This window comes from Castor canadensis, chromosome 5 (assembly GCF_047511655.1).
Source record: "Castor canadensis chromosome 5, mCasCan1.hap1v2, whole genome shotgun sequence".
NCBI classification, from domain to species: domain Eukaryota; kingdom Metazoa; phylum Chordata; class Mammalia; order Rodentia; family Castoridae; genus Castor; species Castor canadensis.
The window spans coordinates 47,680,173-47,699,255 of NC_133390.1; the positions used below are offsets into that span (position 1 = coordinate 47,680,173).

The 19,083-nt window shown below is 34.3% G+C and overlaps 1 protein-coding gene across 1 annotated transcript; it reads left to right on the top strand.

The window, feature by feature from the left end:
* The first annotated feature begins 2,564 nt into the window (after nucleotides 1–2,564).
* Nucleotides 2,565–3,811, top strand: Gpr15 (G protein-coupled receptor 15). The gene has a single exon (XM_020182810.2). The coding sequence runs from the start codon at nucleotides 2,598–2,600 to the stop codon at nucleotides 3,678–3,680; it is 1,083 nt and encodes a 360-aa protein (XP_020038399.1). The 5' UTR covers nucleotides 2,565–2,597; the 3' UTR covers nucleotides 3,681–3,811.
* The last annotated feature ends 15,272 nt before the right edge of the window (nucleotides 3,812–19,083 follow it).

A 19,083-nucleotide genomic window follows, 5' to 3' on the forward strand; every position in this document is an offset into this window, starting at 1 on the left:
AAGCTTAAAAGAAAATTTAAGGCCTATAGAATTGAATGCACAATCAAATATTTTCTTCCAAAGTATAAGCATGAACTCTTTTCTATTTCATACTATTACATTGAATTCTTGAGACATAGCTAAGGATTCAAAAATATATCAGATGCAGAATCAACCTTATTTTCTCAAATGCCAAAATAACTTCTGATTGCAAAATTCTAATATTATAATTATGAAGAGTATATATGGGACTGGAGGTGTGGCTCAAGCAGTAGAATGCCTGCTTTACAAGAGCAAAGACTTGAGTTCAAACCTCAGTACTGCCAAAACTAACAAAAAGAATATATATGAGTGGTACTTCAACATACACACACATATAGATGAAATATTTAAATATTGTTTATTAATCATTTTCATGTAAATATTGTCCTCCTTCAAACTACTTCACAAAATGAATTATTCTAATAAATTATTAAGGCTTACCCGGTGTGAGATATTTCTGTCCCAGAAATTTCAAAGCTGTTAATTAGTTTCTCTGATCTGCAGTCTATATTTAGTGAAGGATATGCTTCCATGAAATTAATGAAAGCACAGAGCAACCAGGACAAAAGAAGAAGGCAGACCAGCCCCATAAATCAGTTCTGAGTGACTTTTGGGGGTTATTCCAGGTGAGGAGAGATCTTCCCTGATCTTGCCACTCTTGTCTGTGAGGAAGTTGTTAGACCACATCAGGAAGTAGAGTAAAGGACTACAATAGGCAGGATCACTCTTTTCAATATGCCAATTATTAAAAGTTAAAATTCTGCAAAAAGGATTTTAAATATTTAACCATTGTATTTTCATCTACAGGTATGCATTCTTCTATGCCATAGTAATATCAATCTGATACTGAAATTTTTAACATTGAAAGATGGAGAGAAGGAGAGTATAAGACAGCCTTGAGCTACTTTGGTCACTTAAAAATTGAAGTGACTAGAGTCAATTTCAAATTTTGTTATATTTTACTATGGCATTCAAATTATAGAAGTAAATATATGTGAAAAACTATGATAGAATCCTTTCTGATTTAACTTATTTCTCAAGTGTTTTTTTTTTTTGCACTGAAAATCTCCTTTTATAGTCCCTAGACTGAAAGCTCTATTATGATGTCACTTAATATAGGCATTTACGTATGTTGACAGGCCAGTGATTCCAAAAGTGAAGTTTGTTGATGTGTGGAGGCACTTAATGAAAAGCAATGGTTCAAAAGCTAAAAGTACCACTGCTACAAAGGTGCCTTGTAACAAAGCAAAGAACACAGGGAATCTGGAATCTAATGATGAGTCATTATTTGAGGGTTAGCAGGGAAAAAGTCTTCTAATTGAGGATGTTAACTCTAGCAAAAGGGATCTCCACTGGTTGAATTACAATATCAGGTAAAAGGATAATAATAGTAATTTGTGGTTTAGGTTTTTTTGTTATTTGTTGCCGTGCTGGGGATCAAACCCAGGATCTTCCACATGCTAAGTGAATTCTCTACTACTGAGCTATGTCTTCAGCCTTGGGCTAGCCTTGAACTTAGTATGTAGTCCAGCCAGCCTTGAACTTTTGATCCTCTTGCCTGTCTCCACAGTGGTCAAAAGCTTATGAAATTAAAACATGTTTGTAAATTTCATAAATTACAATGCTTGCAGTTATACCCAAATAAATTCATCCTTTCTGGGGCTGGTGAGGTGGCGCAAGCTGTAAGAGCACCTGCCTAGCAAATGTGAGGCCCTGAGTTCAAACACCAGTGCTGCAAAAAAAAAAAAAAATTCATCCTTGCTAATTATACTGGATCACAAAAATGAGAAGTTCTGGAATCAAATCTAATAAACTAACATTTCCACAGCACCAGCCATGTGCACAGTACTATGCTAATGGTAGTGGAAAATTTGAAATAATGATAAAAGAAACTGGGAATATCACTAAGTAATAGAGTGCTTGCTTAACCTTTGCAAGGAACTGAACTCAATCCCTAGAACCACAAAAACAAAGAAAGAAAGAAAGAAAGAAAGAAATTGGAGATTTAAAAAACTTACTGAATGAGGCAGGGTAGACTATGTATGAAATGAAAGAGCCAAATAAATGGGAAGACTCTCATGCCTTGATTGCAATCATGATAATTGCCATAGGTATAAAAGGGTATGATTTGGGAAACTTTCAAATTAACTCTTTATGCAATGAAAAACTAGTATTCTTTATCAAAAGTAATACAGAAAGGTAGATCAAAAGAATTCAGTGTCAGAAAAGCAAAGTTCTTTAAAGGTGAGAATTAAAATGTTGATTTAGTTTTTAAAAACAAATCAAATTGCTTGAATAAAGAAGTCAAAAAGCACTTTCGTTTCATGGGTGAGTGCAAATAAAGAAAACCACAACCACAACCAACACCAATCAGAGGGAGTGTTCCTTGTGGGCTCTTTCTGAAGATTTGTAGGCTGAATTTTTAATTTGTTTTCATGCTTGTCCAAGATCTTTGAGAGAGAAAAAAAAAAAAAAGAGGCAAGCACTATATAAAAGAAACCCCTTGAGAGTTCTAAAATTCATACCAAAACCTCATTGGTAAGGATACTTACCTGCGTGGCATCTGATCTACAGAAATGGACCCAGAATCAACCTCAGTTTATTTGGATTATTATGATGCTACAAGACCAAACCCTGATATCAAGGAGACCCACTCCTATGTTCCTTACACATCTATCTTCCTTTCCATCTTCTACACAGCTGTGTTCCTGACTGGAGTATTGGGAAATCTCATCCTCATTGCTGCACTGCATTTCAAACGTGGCAGCCGAAGATTGATCGACATCTTTATCATCAACCTGGCTACCTCTGACTTCATTTTCCTTGTCACATTGCCTCTCTGGGTGGATAAGGAAGCATCTCTAGGATTGTGGAGGACAGGTTCTTTCCTGTGCAAAGGCAGCTCTTACATGATCTCAGTCAACATGCACTGCAGTGTCTTCTTGCTCACTTGCATGAGTATTGACCGCTACTTGGCCATCATGTGCCCAGCTGTATCCAGGAAACTCAGAAGGAGAGACTGTGCATATGGAGTCTGTGCCAGTGTCTGGTTTATGTCCTGTCTCCTTGGATTGCCTACTCTTCTGTCCAGGGAGCTGACACTGATTAATGATAAGCCATACTGTGCAGAGAAGAGGGCAACTTCAATAAAACTGACATGGGCTCTGGTAGCCTTGATTCTCACCTTTTTTGTTCCCTTATTGAGCATTGTAACCTGCTACTGCTGCATCACAAGGAAGCTGTGTGTTCATTACCAGCAGTCAGGAAAGCATAACAAAAAACTGAGGAAATCAATAAAGGTCATCTTTATTGTAGTGGCAGCCTTTGTCTTCTCCTGGTTGCCCTTTAATACCTTCAAGCTCCTATCCATTGTTTCAGGGTTGCAGCAGGAATTCCAGTTTTCCTCCACCATTCTTCATCTGGGCATGGAGGTGAGTGGGCCCTTGGCATTTGCCAACAGCTGTGTCAACCCTTTCATTTACTACATCTTTGACAGCTACATTCACCGGGCCATTGTGCGCTGCTTGTGTCCTTGCCTGAAGAACTATGACTTTGGGAGCAGCACTGAGACATCAGATAGTCACCTCACTAAGGCTCTTTCCAACTTCATTCATGCAGAGGAGGTTGCCCGACGAAGGAAGAGGTCTGTGTCACTCTAAAAGGAGCTGCAACATTTCAAGCTCTGTTGGTACTCTTAGGGAGTTAGTTGGTTTTGTCATTGTTGTTGTTATTGTTTTCAGAAAAAAAAAAAGAAGTATTAAGGACAAGAAAGAGTCAGTTTTCAAAAGCAGCACTGAATAGTCCCTGTATTGTGGGTATAATTAGGCCATGTGCTGTATTTTTAGATGAGAGCCCTTATTTGATCCTTGTCAATCAGGCAAAACACACTGCCCAGTTGCTATCTTCATGATTGTCAATATACTTCAGGCTTTTTCTCTCAAGAACCATGTTACCTTCTTCCACAGCATGATTCATACATTCTGCTCATTTAAGTCTGGTGAGAAATGTGGTGGCAATACCAATAACAAAAAATATAATATACTGTACAATGTAATTAATTGTGCCTGAGTTACTAAGATAAATTCTGGCCTCAATCGTTAAAGTTTTGGATTCTTCTTTTTCACCTTCCAGCATTGTCTTTCATCCTGTGCTCATTCACAACAGCTTTGGTCTGGCAAGAAAGCTCATGAAGTCAATATCTTGTACAGTATTTACAATTTTGGACTAACTTTATTGCTTGGTCTGTAAGAGTATTTTAATGGGAAAGCATAATACCAGGTTTGACCTTAGCCTCATAAGAGATATTGGTAGAGTGCTATAGTAGCTGCTTTTTAAAAGGATTTACTATTCTCTTTGTTTTTATTGCCTTTATAAACTAGGATTTGACATTGCTTCAATTGCATGCTTTTCATTACCCTGCTATCTAATTAGCAAATGAAAATGTAACTACTAATAAAATTCAAGCTTGACAAATGTTTAGGTCCACCCCCAAGCAGATTATCATTTTGTATTTTAATTAAAATGTTTGTGCTACACATTCCTTTGCTTGGTATATATAATTTCAAGATGAGATCAAAGGAGAACAAGATGCTCTGTATTCAGACAAAGTGAAAAAATCTATGATAAAAATGTTACTAGTGTATAATACATTTTTCCAAACCCAAAGGCCTTTCTGAATTCCTTTATTAATAAAATACTTACTGAGTCAACATGTCCCTATATTACTCTTAAATACTTTAAAGTGAAAAACATGTAATAAAAAAGGCTTTTTAGCAGCAAATATGCTATAGTAAATATTTGAATTCAAGAAAAAGTGGGTTGTGTTTTTAACCCCTGCTGTTGATCCAAATGAATTACCATTTTACTTCTAAATGTTAGGCTTGGAAATAAGAAAAAAAACTTAGATTGATTTTTAGAAGCTAGGTAATTTAATTTTATCCCAGGTATATTTCACATTAAGAGAAATCAACACTGGACACCTACTTATAACTTATTTAGAAGTTGAAAATAAATACAGTTTTCAGTTTTATAAGTTGGTTAATTTATTAATTCCTGTTAACCTATTGTTAAATAGAATACAATTTCCTTATACAAATATATTCATATTAAAGTATTAATTTCTAAGACTGCATTAATATTAACTAATATCAACATACTAACAGGTTTTTAGTAAGCTATTATGGCTATTGAAAAAAGAGACTGTTATTGCTTATACTCTCTCTACAACAAAATTAGAGATAAGGGCAAAATAGTTTCTGCTGGGTATTGAGGGGGGGAGCGGGAGGGGGTGGAGTGGGTGGTAAGGGAGGGGGTGGGGGCAGGGGGGAGAAATGAACCAAGCCTTGTATGCACATATGAATAATAAAAGAAAAATGAAAAAAAAAAAATAAATAAACATGTTAACTAAAAGAAAAAAAAAAAAACCTACTGCAAAATCATTAATAAAATAAAGTCATTTTCCAACAAAAAAAAAAAAAAAAGAAAAAAGAGACTGTAAATCATAACAAATACAGCTCCTTGGAAAACTTTAAAATTGAATTCAAAATAATTGAAGAGTTGTCCAAAGGTTAAACTAGTACAGAAAATAGAGAACACACATTTTTTTAAAAACAAATCAACAGAAGCAGTGTTACTAATCATGAAGTTATTGACTTTGAGAAATACTTTTAAAAAATAGCTAATTTGGGTAATCAGTTCTTGTGTCATCCTTAATGTACAGCATTGAAGAAGTTATCCTAATTTTCATACAGAAATGTAGTTGTTAATATCTACATCTATAGAATTCTCAAAGATAGTATATGAATCAAATATAAATAAAAGGTTTTATTAAATATTGAGTAAAAATTACTATGAAGGTAAGTAGATATCTATTATTAATTGTTAAGTGTTGCTTAAAAATTCTCAAACTAGAATGGCAAACCATACTTAATAACCCCCATTTGACAAATACTGAGAACCTGTCTTATTTCAATCTCATGCCAAGATTCTTTTTGCCAAGAATATATTTTAAAAATCAAATAAAAATATATTGTTGAACTTCTTAAAAATTTTAATAGATACAATAATTGTATGCATTAAGAAAATCTTAGTATAGTTTGTGTTTATAATATACCACTTACAAAAAGAAAAATAGACATAAGTTTACAAATAGTGTGACTGATAGAAAAAAGTTCAAAATATGAATAAGTTGGTATTTTGCTGTATCATGTATGGATTCCTCTGTTACGAAATGTAATTTGCATTATAATGGCATTAAAAGTTTATGTTAAATTATTTAATTATGTACCATTTTGCATTTTTTAATCATAATATTTTCTTATTTTTAATGTAAATAATTTCAATTTACATATATATGCAGATATAGATATATGTAGAAACATAGCCATATATTTACAACTATTCAAAATTTTTGTCTCATTTAAATTACTCTGAGATCAAGTTTGTGGTAATGTCAGTATGGAACAAAACAGCACATATTGCCAAGAATTTTCAGAAAATTAATCTGACATCCTAACACAATCAGGCTTTGAAGGTTGAACCCAAAGTTGGAAAAACAGAATAAAATTTAACAATCCAGAATAATTGTATAAGGAAATCACTATGCTTTAATATTATTTGTTGTAATTTTCTTAAGTGCTCCTAAGCTAGTCTAAGTCTAAAAAATAGTAATCTTCAAAGCTTTTCTCTAGCAGTTTTTCCTGAATTTACCCCACAAAAGTCCTCCATTAAACTCTGGATAAAGTGTTGTCTGATAACTTACAATTAATTTTCAAATAAAAGTAGTCAAAATGAACATAGTCACAAACACACATTTATTCCATTTGGACCATATTGAAAATTAAAACTAACCTGATATTCCTTTGAGTCCTGTAATCTGTCCACACTAACAAGTCAAAACCACTTCTGTGATGAACACAGTGATAATTGTCTTAAAGGGAAGCTATGTGCGTGACTAAGAGTAATCTATTCCTAGGGATCACCAGTTAATTTTAAATAGATCTAGACAGCACAGTACGATGGTAAGGTGAGTGGAAGAAATCTTCCTCTATGATTCATCTTAACTCTTCAAATCACTCATTTATCTCTCTAATAATCTCAGAAGTGAGAAATGACTTGTCTTTTGTGCCTGCCCCCAAAAAGAGTAATCCTCAGTTTTCCTACAAAACTCATTCACAAAAGTCAAGCAATTCTAAGACAATTACAAATTTACTTCTGGTGTGTCTGGTGTAGCCTGGTGTAGTCTGCTAATAAGATGAAGGCTCCAGTCTCATTAGAGAGAGAGAAAAAGCAAGACAGAAATTCGAACTATCAAAGTGTTTGTTGGTTTCTTCAAGTTTCCTCTGTCTTCCACAGAGGTTGGTACAGATTGGATTTTGCCCTGCAGTAACTGTTCTTATTTAAGTTCTTTCTTGAATTCATTCTTTGTTTTTATCAATATCTGGAGAAGGCAATTATGGCTAGAATTTACATATAATTGTACAGGGCAAAGAACATTACCAGTGAGTGTCTAGATTTTATATTTTGGTTATAAAAATCCACCTTAGGATGAGTTACTTTTATCCCTGCTTGTTATCTTAGTCATCTGCATGATAGAGTTATATTTCCCAAATGTCTTTGGTAAATGAAAATTGCATCCTAAGATAAGTCTACAATAGAAATAAAACAAAACAAAACAAATCCTATTTTGAATATCGAGTGTACCAAACTTTTAAGAAAGGTTCTTAGGGTACAGTAAACTAGAAACTCCTATAAAATGTCAATGTGTTAATCTAGCAGTGGGATAAAGTACTGTTAGTTCTGCAAATATTATTAAACTAAAAAATCCTTGGTTCATTCATATATTTGAGTACCAAATTTCTAAGATCTAAAGGTACTTAAAATTACGATGAAACTTGAGTTGGCTGCATGAGGTTAAGTTAAATTATAGTGGACAAGTGGACCATTTAAAGGATTTATGATACAATGTTTACATTATTTTTATGATTCTTTGTATACTGAGTAAAAGATATTACCAGTCTGGCATTATTCAGTGATCTTCTTATTTGCTAATTAAGAAGATTTAATAATTTGCTAGTTTCCTAGCTAATATGTTAACAAGAATTAGGCCTAATTATGGGAAGGGGACCGGGAAGTATTGAAGAGGTCTGGTAGAAATGGAAGCAACACTAGAAATCTCTGTTATCTTCATCTCAAACTAGCAAAAACAATATGTCTTTCTTATTATCTCTATGTTTTCTCATCAACATAACCAGAGAAGAAGAGGGCGGAACAGGTTCTGCCCAGAAAGGGGGAGGGAGTGGCACAATGTACACACATGTAATAAATGTAAAAATGATAAAATAAAAGGAGAAAAGAAAGAAAAAAAGAATTAGGCCTCATCATTGATTGGAAATTTAACATTTTATTTGTGAGTTCTTATCAATTCTGATTATACTTCCATCTCACTGCTAGTTCAAAGTAAAGTATAAAAAGTTCTTGCTAGAATATTTGTGATCTATATTCTGTAAATGCACTCTTCCATTTGCTGTTAAATATATACAAGGCAGAAAATATAAGGTATTCTTGTGATGTTTTAGATCAAATAACATTTTACGCATCAAAAATTATATACCACTAAAGACCCTATTTTTAACTTAAAAACAACGTTTAATGGCAAAGTGTTCAGCAAGCAACACTTCTTCCCTTTTAGAGTATAAACCCATTGTACTTTTGTACTTAATAATGATCAATTACAAAACCTTCACAAATCCCTACATTTGACAATTCCAGGATAACATATAATCAACTCAGAAAAATTGAGTAAAGTATAAAATTGCAGAGCTACTACCTAATGTATAGAAAATAATGCTCAACTAATATATCAATCCTATATATTTGTCCTTACTCTCTACTTAAATGACTCATTTCTCATCACAAAAAATAAATCAGTGGTTTGAATTTATGCTTTTGTGCCATAGACCTGTGGAGTTCCTTGAAGGACTTCAAAATCTCATACATTTAAAGTGTGAGGTGGGTGAGGGAGGGAGAGGCAGGGAGGAGAGATGGCCCAAACAATGTATACACCTATGAATAAATGTATAAACAATTAAAAAATAAAAGTGTTTATTGCACATAATGCATTCGGTAGCTATAAACTTGTTAAATATCCTTATCATAATAGTTTCTAAAGTAGACATACTGCAGTCAGTCCACTACAAAACTCCTTTCTTTCTCTTATGTAGCATACACACTTAAATACACAAACATACTGCATACAAGTACAGCTGACAGAAATCTATTGAATTTTGTTACTAATATTCAGGCTAAAGTACTTGAGTTAAATATGGCTATTTTATGTTCACCTGACAATACAGAATATAAGAAAGAAGAACATAAAAAATATAGCAAAAATAAAACACAAAATAAAATGGCATATATAAATTAAATACATAAACATTTATAAAAACATATAAATGGTTTTAAATTCCCTACTGAAAAGTTAAACAAATAGTCTGCTACTCACTTGGTTTTATCTATCATCTGTATATATCATCTGTCTGGCAGTTTATTAGATTCTAGCATTTGTAGAAGTAGAACTTGTTTCTTAGTGGAATTTATAATTCACAAACTTACTTCTTCAATCAATGAATGAAGTACTGGCACTCAAGGAGAGCCTGATACCTAAAAAACATTATAAGTCAAATAACTTTCTTTGGTCTTTTGCAATGTCTAAGGAAGAGCCTACACTTAATCAATACAGAAGTCATTTCATGTGACCTCCATTTCTTTTTATTTTCTGAGTCTGGGTCTCACTGTGTAGCCCAGCCCAGGCTGGCCCCTTCCCACCTCTGCTTCCTGAGGTCTTAACTGCCATTTCATCATCATTATTTCTTCCATGTCATTGCATTTCCTTAAAGAAGTATTCACATTGACATCCTAAAATGGAAATGCTGTCTTTGTCCTTGAAGACTTTTAGACTGAAGAGATTATTTTAAATACAAGAACCTATTTTTGATGGCATTAGCTTTAAGTTTATTTTCAAATGACAAACTTAAAAAAAGGTATGCAAAGCAAAGCAGACAAGGTTGGGAGAAACTCGCCTGGGTACAGTGATTTGATGAGATGCCCTCTCACTTGCCCTCAGTTTAGAGCAAAACCAAAACTGACAACTCAGGAAGAGAAATGGTAAATGAGAAATGAAACTTGCCCTGCGGTTTCATTTCTAAAGCAAAAATACGAATTCACAGGACTTGAAGGTAGATGGAAATAACTACTTTATTTCTAACGGGAAAGGTGCTTGTAAAAAAGCAGACATGCTTTGTGCATTAATAAAATTCTTTGAAATCAGAGAAATTAGTAAAGAATTGAAAAACAGTCCAATTAGAATTGTATAATGTATGCAGTTCTCTGCATTTCAAATCATAAGAATTTCATTTTTATAATTAAAACATAAAAATACTGTCAATAAACTTATGAAAATAAATGGTAGTCAAATATGGTAAAACTAAAATTAAAAAAACATAATTTTACCTATAAAACTGGCAAAGATTTAAATATTAAACACTTACTTTATCCAGGATTGGGGTATACGGTGGGAGAAAGGGTTATTGAGGCCATTTGATTCAGGTTTCCAAAGGAAATTTAGAAATCTGTATCAGAAGCAATTCCACTTCTAGAATTTGACTCTGGAAAATAATTATGACCAGGTACATGTTCACACCTCTATTTTATTGCACCATTGTTTGTAAAAAGTAGAAAAATAAAAGCAACCTAAATGTCCAGAATTCACTGAAAAAGTAAGTTCATATATACACTTACAAAGGAATACTATGCGCCTTTAAAATCACAGTACCGTATACTAAAATGGAAAAAAATCTTCATGATAATTTATGTAAAATTAAGTGGAAAAAGTAGACTCTAAAGCAGTATCTATAGGATGATCACACGTGTATGACTATTTCACTTACATAAGAATCCAAAATAACTGGAACCTATGTAGGAAAACATGAGCTTTGTTCCTCATTAGATAGTGAAGTTACAAGTGATTTTAATTTTTAGTTTTATTATTACTTGTATTTGCCAAAAAGGACATTCATTACTTTTCTAGTAAAGAAAAGAGCTAAAATTTAGTTTTTAAATGAACTACACGAAGCTAAAGTAAATTTGTTAAAGAACATAAATTTTGAATTACAGATCATTCCATTCTTCATTTTATCATGGTTTTGGTCTGTAAGTTAGTATTGAAACCTCTTCCAGCTGTAAAGGCCCTCTGTCATCTTTACAATTACCTGATTCTTTAAGAGAAACTCTTTGAGAACTGCTATATATTTAAAATTTTTTAAATTATAGTACCATTCCAGCATTCTGGCACATTTTCATTTTCCCAGGCCTTCTCTTAGCACATTGAGTACCAAACAATTTGGATAAATTTGTGTCTACCAGCTAGATAGAGAGCTCCCCTAACCCAGGCAGGGGAAGGGTAGTCCGGAGAACCTTGTATTCATATTTGAATACCCATATTCTTGCTCGTTCCATAGCAGACAATCATGATTATAAGCTAAACTGAACATGCTAGAAACACCACTGGCTAAAATTAAAATGAATTCTTTTAAAAAAAATTTGTATTAGTTTATTATATTTATACAGGGGAATACATTGTGACATTTACATATATGCTTACATTATATCTTAAATTCACCCCTTCCATCTTTCTCCCTATCCCTCCTTCTCCCTTAGAGCAATTTCAACAGGTTTCATTGTTCTATGTCCATATATAAATACAAAATACATCTACCATATTCACCCTCCTTCACCTTTTCCTTATGCCCTCCCCCTCTCCCAATGCTACTACTCCCCAGATAGGACTTGTTTTACCTAAAATGAAGAAATCTTAAGATGCTAGTATTAAAATTTTATATTTCTATTCATTTGCATTGAATTCCTTTTGCCTCTGATATGTTTTAGCTGTGAGGGAGAGCTATTCCAATCAAACATCATTTAGAAAACCACCACTTTCCTTTAACTTTTTAGAACATTCTAAAATGACCTAAATCATTTTAGATTTATATTATGTATTATGATAAAAGAGATAAATGCTGCAGTAACTTCCTTGATTCCCAGTCTTTCTCTGTGTAACATAGATTTCTTACATAATTTCTTAGATAATTTTTATTTAATATATGTTAATTTTACAAAGGAAGGTGTTTCATTCTGACATTTCCACACATGCATTTGATTATATTAGTACTTTTTTTCCTACTATAGAATTCTTATTAAAATGGAAGACTTTTCTGAATGTAAATCTGCAATGACTTGTACCCAAAAATGGTGATACCCAATCAACAATGCCTCTAACTATTGACAGAGGATTATAAATCTTTCCACAAACTCCAAGCCTATACTCCACATTAGGTAATATGTAGCTAATATGAATATGAACTTTTAAAAAACATTTTCTTAATATATAATAGTTGTACAGGGAATTTCATTTTTACATTTCCATATATGCGTACAGAACATGAATTTCTGAGAGGGAATGAGAGAAGTATTATAGAGTCCAATAACTGATTGAAAGATAAACTCCATAAAAGCTATGAAAACGCTACACTAGCTAATATTCCTAAACTGGTTCTTCTTTAAAAGATCAGGCCACATTTTATAAATTATTTTGAAAACCTTTTGTTGAAAGCAATGTAAGCACAGTTATTATTTAGTTCTATCTAGTGGTATAGAACAAAATACATTTTAAAAGATAAAGTACTCAATGGGAGGTGGGAGGAGGGTGTAGGAGGGTGAATATAATACAAATACTGTATACACATGTATGTAAATGGAAAAATGATACTTGTTGAAACTATTCCAGGAATGGGGGCTGGGGGGGGGGATAAAGGACAAAGGTGGAGGGGGTGAATTCAAGTATGATATATTTGATATATAGTAAGAACTTTTGTAAATGCCACAATGTACCCTCATCCATCACAACAATAAAAAAATCTAAATAAATAAATGATAAAGTACTTATTCCTATAACACTATGTCTTTCCTTAGAAGTTTTTGTAAGTTTCTCAGCTAGGTTGACCCACACAGATATGTATATGCATGCAAATAAATCATAAATTGCATATAAAAGTGGAGAAAAAGGCTTAAGAATCTATTGAGGCATGGTTTCACCCTGAACACAGAGCAAAATAATACTAGCTATAGGCAAAAATTCCTCTCTGCAAAAGTAACAGCTTTTCTTGGTTTTGACTTTTTTTATGACAAAGCACAGAAAAATCTACAGATACAGATCTGCAAATGTTTGAAATGCTCCATACAACAGAAACAAAGTTCCAAATACCACAAACATTTTATGTACATCTCAAGGCAGAAAAAAAGTCAGAGATAATTTTCTTCCCTCTTGCCTATAATTCTGGTGCGCACAGCAGTGCCTTCTGAAATAATCCATCTGACTTGAGCTGGGTAGCATGGGAAGACAAAGAAAATGTGCAAAGTAGGAAACAACATCGTAGTTGCTGAGTTTTCACTGATTTTAGGAAAAATTCCTACTCTGTGGTTTTATATTTAAGAAGTCTAGCAAAGCAAAACTTAAAAAGTTGAGTCAGCTTCTTAGCAAGTCTTAGTGAAAGCAAGTGGGACCATGAAGAACAGTCCATGCCCAGAAAGAAAATTTGACCCAATAGGAATGGAGCCAAATATGCCTGGGGCCTCCAGTTTATCCCTGCACTCTGGATGTGCCTACCTAGAAAAGAAGCTATGAGTGGATCAATTCAGCCACTAACCCAGCTTCAGGTTATGAATGGCCTCTATCTAACTCTAATAGTCCTTTAGTGATTTCTATTTTTGTGCCTGCCTGTTTGCTTTCCGTTAGGGTGAAAACAACATTAGTGGTTTTTAAGATGCTAAATGGATATTTTTCTCCCCTTCCTCCTACATGCAAAACACAGAGAATGAGAAAGAAGAAACCCCTAATGCTCTTAGAATCAACATATTTGAAAATCTCAATGTCAAGACCCAATTAACTTCAGATTTAAATTCATCTATCTTGATTGTACCAAATTTCAAATGGCAATTTTGCTCTCTGCGTTTAAAATTTTTTTAATTTTAAAATTTGTAAGAGGTATTTAATCTAAGGCAGACATATCACAATGTACATGATAGACAGAACTAAAGCCTCATTTATTAAATTGTTACAGATTATAACACAAACATGGTTCTCACAGGAATTATTAAAATCATTGAATTCAACCCACTCATTTTTCAAATGAGGAAACTAAGAGAAATGAAGAGTCTACTCAGAAGCAAAATCTTCTCCTTGTTGTTCTTTAAGATCATTAGCTAGTACACAAGGGTCCATTGAGAAATTTGGTATATGATTTTTCTAGTTGGTAAATAGTCACTGTCCTGAGTCCTCTGAGTGCCCCCACCCAAATCACCTTCCCTGGAAGCTCGTGGACCCTTCAACACTAAGTCGCTAAAAGAATTAACACCTTACATATTGGAGACCTTTAGGTCTCCAGGCTCCTGAACTGAGAGTTATGTCATCTGGGACTGGTTGGTGCCTATGAGAGAGTATACTATTAAACAGTTTTGTGGTATCACCCATGCAAGCAATCAATGACAGAAATTTAAATTTCTAGCTGCAGTGGACACTTGTTGGTTGACCTAGCATCAGTTCTCACACCTTTTTTCTAACAATAGTTAAGTGCTACTGCAGTCTTTTTTAAATTTTACTTTATTTCTGAATTAGCATACATTAATCATATAAGGGGATTTCACTGGGATAATTCATGCATGCAGACAATCCTCTGCCTATTCTTTCTCACGTAGCTCCTGCTTTGGTAAAACTTGAACCCACTCTCAGTTCCATGTCAAAGCTTTATGTTTCACATCCTTGGAATGACAGGACAGCATTACTCTCTCCCACTGTCCCCCACTGATACTTGTAGCCACCTTATTAACAAGGGAGCTAGTCTTAAAGTTTATATTATTGACTGTAAAGAGAGAGAAAAGGGATGGGGAGAAAGCAACTCAAAACAAATTATAAGGGCCAAGGGCTCCATATGGATTACTTAGTAGACTTGAGGCTCTGGGGTAGATCTCACCCCCGCAAAAAAAATAAAAACACATTATAAACTGGGTTTTTGTTGGGATGGCTAACATTGTAGATCAACCAATCCTCAAGATTTCCTTATACCTATACTTTCCAACTTTATTTTGTTATTTAAGCCAACTTGAGTTGAATTTTCTTTCCCTTGTAACCCTAAGGGACTTAGTAGATACACTAGTTCCTCAGAAAAATTTCACAAAGATTATTCAGTGCAGCCTTTTAGTTAGTTATGCCACAAAGTTATTCTACAAAGTAAAGCTTTGTAGAAATATGTTCTAAAGAGCACAAATTCCAAGAGAAGTTAATGGCTATGGTCCTGGAGAACAGCTCAATGAACAAAGTTAAAAAGACCAGGATCATTTAATAAAGAGAATTTGTGATCTGCTCAAAACACACCACAAATAAAATTTGCATTTTTCATTCTTATCCAGCCATTTTAGTGTTTATTCAGTAGAGCAATTTTCCTCTGGCCTTGCCCAAACGGCCCTGCAGAGCAATGGACTTTTCTACTTACTCTTTGGAAAGAGTTCTGAACTAGAAAATACAATGTTAATTCAGAAAGTAAAGAACAATTTCTGTTCTTTCCTTCTCCTCATCTTTCACCTACTCACCAACTGCTCAGGGAAAGGTAGAATGTGGGTAAAGTTGCCATATTTAGTAAATAGAAATATAAGACACTTCAATAAATTTAAATTTCAGATGAATATCAAATGATTTTTAGTATAAGTATGTCCCAAAGATTGCTTAAAAAAAGACATACTAAAAAGTATTCATCATTTATCTGAAATTCAAATTTAACTGAACACATTGTATTTTATTTTATGACCCTACGTGAAGGAAAGGAGAAAAAGTACTTACTTTGCCAAGTGACTTTATGTTCTTTGAGCATGGCAGACAGTGAAGATAACTCACATGGGACAACTCACATAGGAGTTCTTTGAACATTCCATTACAAAGATCTCTCCTGCATCAACTCTCAACAAATGAGTGATACTCATTCTCCTAGACTGTCCGCCTTTCTTTAGTCCCTGGTGCCCCAACAGGCAGACTCTATACCAGTTACCACTCTTGATACTCCACCCTTTGTCGGTGGGAAACAATGGCCATCTTTGCCTTCATGTAACAGCAGACTCTTTCCTTGGACACCAAAGTGCTTTTGAGCCAGTTTTTCCATTGGCATTTCTCAAGAGGCAATCAGTCTATCTTCACTGGCCATGACATGCTAAAAAAACACATTTAACTCCCACTGAAGCCCCTTCTTGCTGGGTTTGTTGTAGGAGATAACATTCCCAAGTGGAAAGGTTGGGGTCCCATAGCACAGCTATTAGTTCCTCCTGAGGAAATTTTATAAAACACCGCTCTTTGTTCTCTCAAGGAATCCAAGAATTATGGAATTTGTTCCCAGAAATTATGCTTGTTCCATCTGCATATTGTGATTTAGCCTCCTATTTGGGAATTTTGCTTTATTTTATCTTGATGACTGTTCGAAATTTCAATTTTAACATTCTGTTTTATAGGTTTCTTTTCTGGGAAAATTTCACAACTTTTAATATAGCATGACTAAAGCAAACTTGGATGAGAAGCTGAATTGCTTTGAACTGCTTTCCTAGGCTGGCTGTCTCATGCATGACCTCTACCCTTGACTATTTACTTAAAAATACCTTCTTTATTAAAAAAAAATAGAAGGAATTTTAGGGGGCTAGATTGTTGTTAGATTTCTAGTGAGAAAACTATTCTCTAAAAATATCTCACAGAATTCCCACAGAGCTTAAAACTCTTTTTATTTTTTAATTTTTTTAGTATTCTATTCTCCCAACTCATAGCTCATTTTACAAAAACTCCATCATGGAGAGGACTTTGCTCCTTAAGCCTCTATGTAATGTCACACGTCAAGTCTAATATCTCTGGACAGAAGGATTAAGCTAGAGAAATAATGTGAGTTTCATGTGATCTTGTACCCACAATAACCACTAGCTATAGAGTTTTTGTGAGGATCCTCCAGGCAACTCAGTTTCTTTCACATTATGGGAGGACCTTGGGCTACATGACTTCAAATAGCCAACTTGAAAATCCTTTGACTTTGTCTTAATTCACAAGGGAGTAGGTATGGATGTTACAATGATCTTCTACCTAATTTTAAGGATTGAAAGAATCTTTGCTGAAAGGATAGTGACATAGAACAAAGCATAGATTTCCCTATGGTAGATTCATAAGGAAAATGTTACAGCATTAAATGATCCTACATAGAAAGACTTCCAACCACAGCCAGCAAACCCCATCCCAAGCAGTGAATCTCCCTATGCAAGCAGAGACCCTGGTATCTCTCACTGAGTCTGGCCTACTTTTTACATTCCATGCTCTTCCAGGGTTGAGTCAAAACTCTCTGTCTCTCTCTCTCCCCCTATCTTTCTCTCTCTCCCTCTCTGCCCTCCCCTTGCCTCTCTCTCTCTCTCTCTCTCTCTCTTTTCCTCTTCCCCAAACTCCTACTTCACACTAAAAATGCCTCATATTCTTTTATGTTATTAGGTGATTATCAGGATCCCAGAAAGACATAAATGGCTTGCCAGATTTAAAATAATTCAATAGCTTTCTGAAGGGAAATCAAAATGAACAGTGCAGTGGGCTGGGATTGGTAACAGCAAAAGTCCTATCTATGTCCAAAGGAAGAGCTATTTACAGTCCCTGAAAGTAGAAAGTACAGTCTTCTCCACACATTTCTAGAGAGGGTTGCAAACTTGAAGCAATCTCATGGAGAAGGGCATTAGGGGAATAAGTACCCTTGAAGCCAGTATAAGGCATGAAAACATACCAGTTCTTACTAGTTGAAGCAGTTTTCTTAATGTCTACAGTCTGTTGAAAGTGTGTGTAACTAGTGAAGAGAAACAAGAAGTAGAAAATTCTTCTACCAATGTATACTCCAAATAATGCTGACTTTCTTATTGTGGGATAGGTGAGAATGTAATACTAATCTGAAATAATTTCTTAAATATGCACCTCTACCACAGATTAATATGCAGGGGGAAAAAGTTCTGAGAGATTGCTAGTTTTTATTCTTGTAATTAAATACATGAGAGACTGGCTTTTCTTTGGATACACTGAGTATGAATATTACTTAACCTATGACCAAACTCCTAGATTTAAAACTGGGAGGAAGGCATGTCTACAGCCCTCTCTTAAATGCCTAGCATTGTTTAAAAAGGCCATTGGGGTCAAACTGCCTTTCCATAGAGCTATTTGAATCCAAAAACCATAATGGAGTCCTGCTCTATTCAGGTATATTTCTTCATTAAAAAAATATATTATCTTCACTTGCCTAGCCATGCTCAAAGGAACTGAGCTCAATCCCTAGCACTCCCACCACAACAAAAATAGTAAGGATACCAGACTGGATTGTTGTTCCCTGAGTTCATGTCCTGGTGCAGTCATTGATGAAAGGCACCAGACAAGCAGTTAAGAGTTAAAGCAAATTCACGCCACAGACCAAGAGTAAAGAGTAAAGCAAGCACAAAGTTTATTAAAAAGATAGAAAAGCACCCTGACGAGTGGGACTTAGTGAAAGAGCTAAACCAAAGGTTGACTAAAGTTCTTGAGATTACATAGAAGTGAATTTAGGCACCCCTCCCCACTCTACCTTTGACACTGTGGCTATAATTGACTACCTAATTGTCTTTTGGTCAATCACAGCCATCTAATTGCCCCCCTTATCAGACTGGACATTCCAAGAGTGTCTAGTTTGTACATCTGTCCTTGATACTTACCACCTACATTTTATGACTACCGCTCATTATTCTGGTGAGAATATTACTCTCCTTTAGAGGGTCTATGTTTTATCCTTTTAGGCATCTGCCTTAGGAATGTTTTATCTTGTTTCCCTTATCTAGGAAGTAAACCAGCTATGCCTCCATAGCTGTTTCTCAGTCTCCTTAAATGTTTTGTTTTTAAGTATGCCCTACTATCTCCTTTATCTAAAACAA

Coding starts and splice junctions, on each gene's coding strand:
- Gpr15 (XM_020182810.2), top strand. CDS start 2,598: ATGGACCCAGAATCAACCTCAGTTTATTTGGATTATTATGATGCTACA.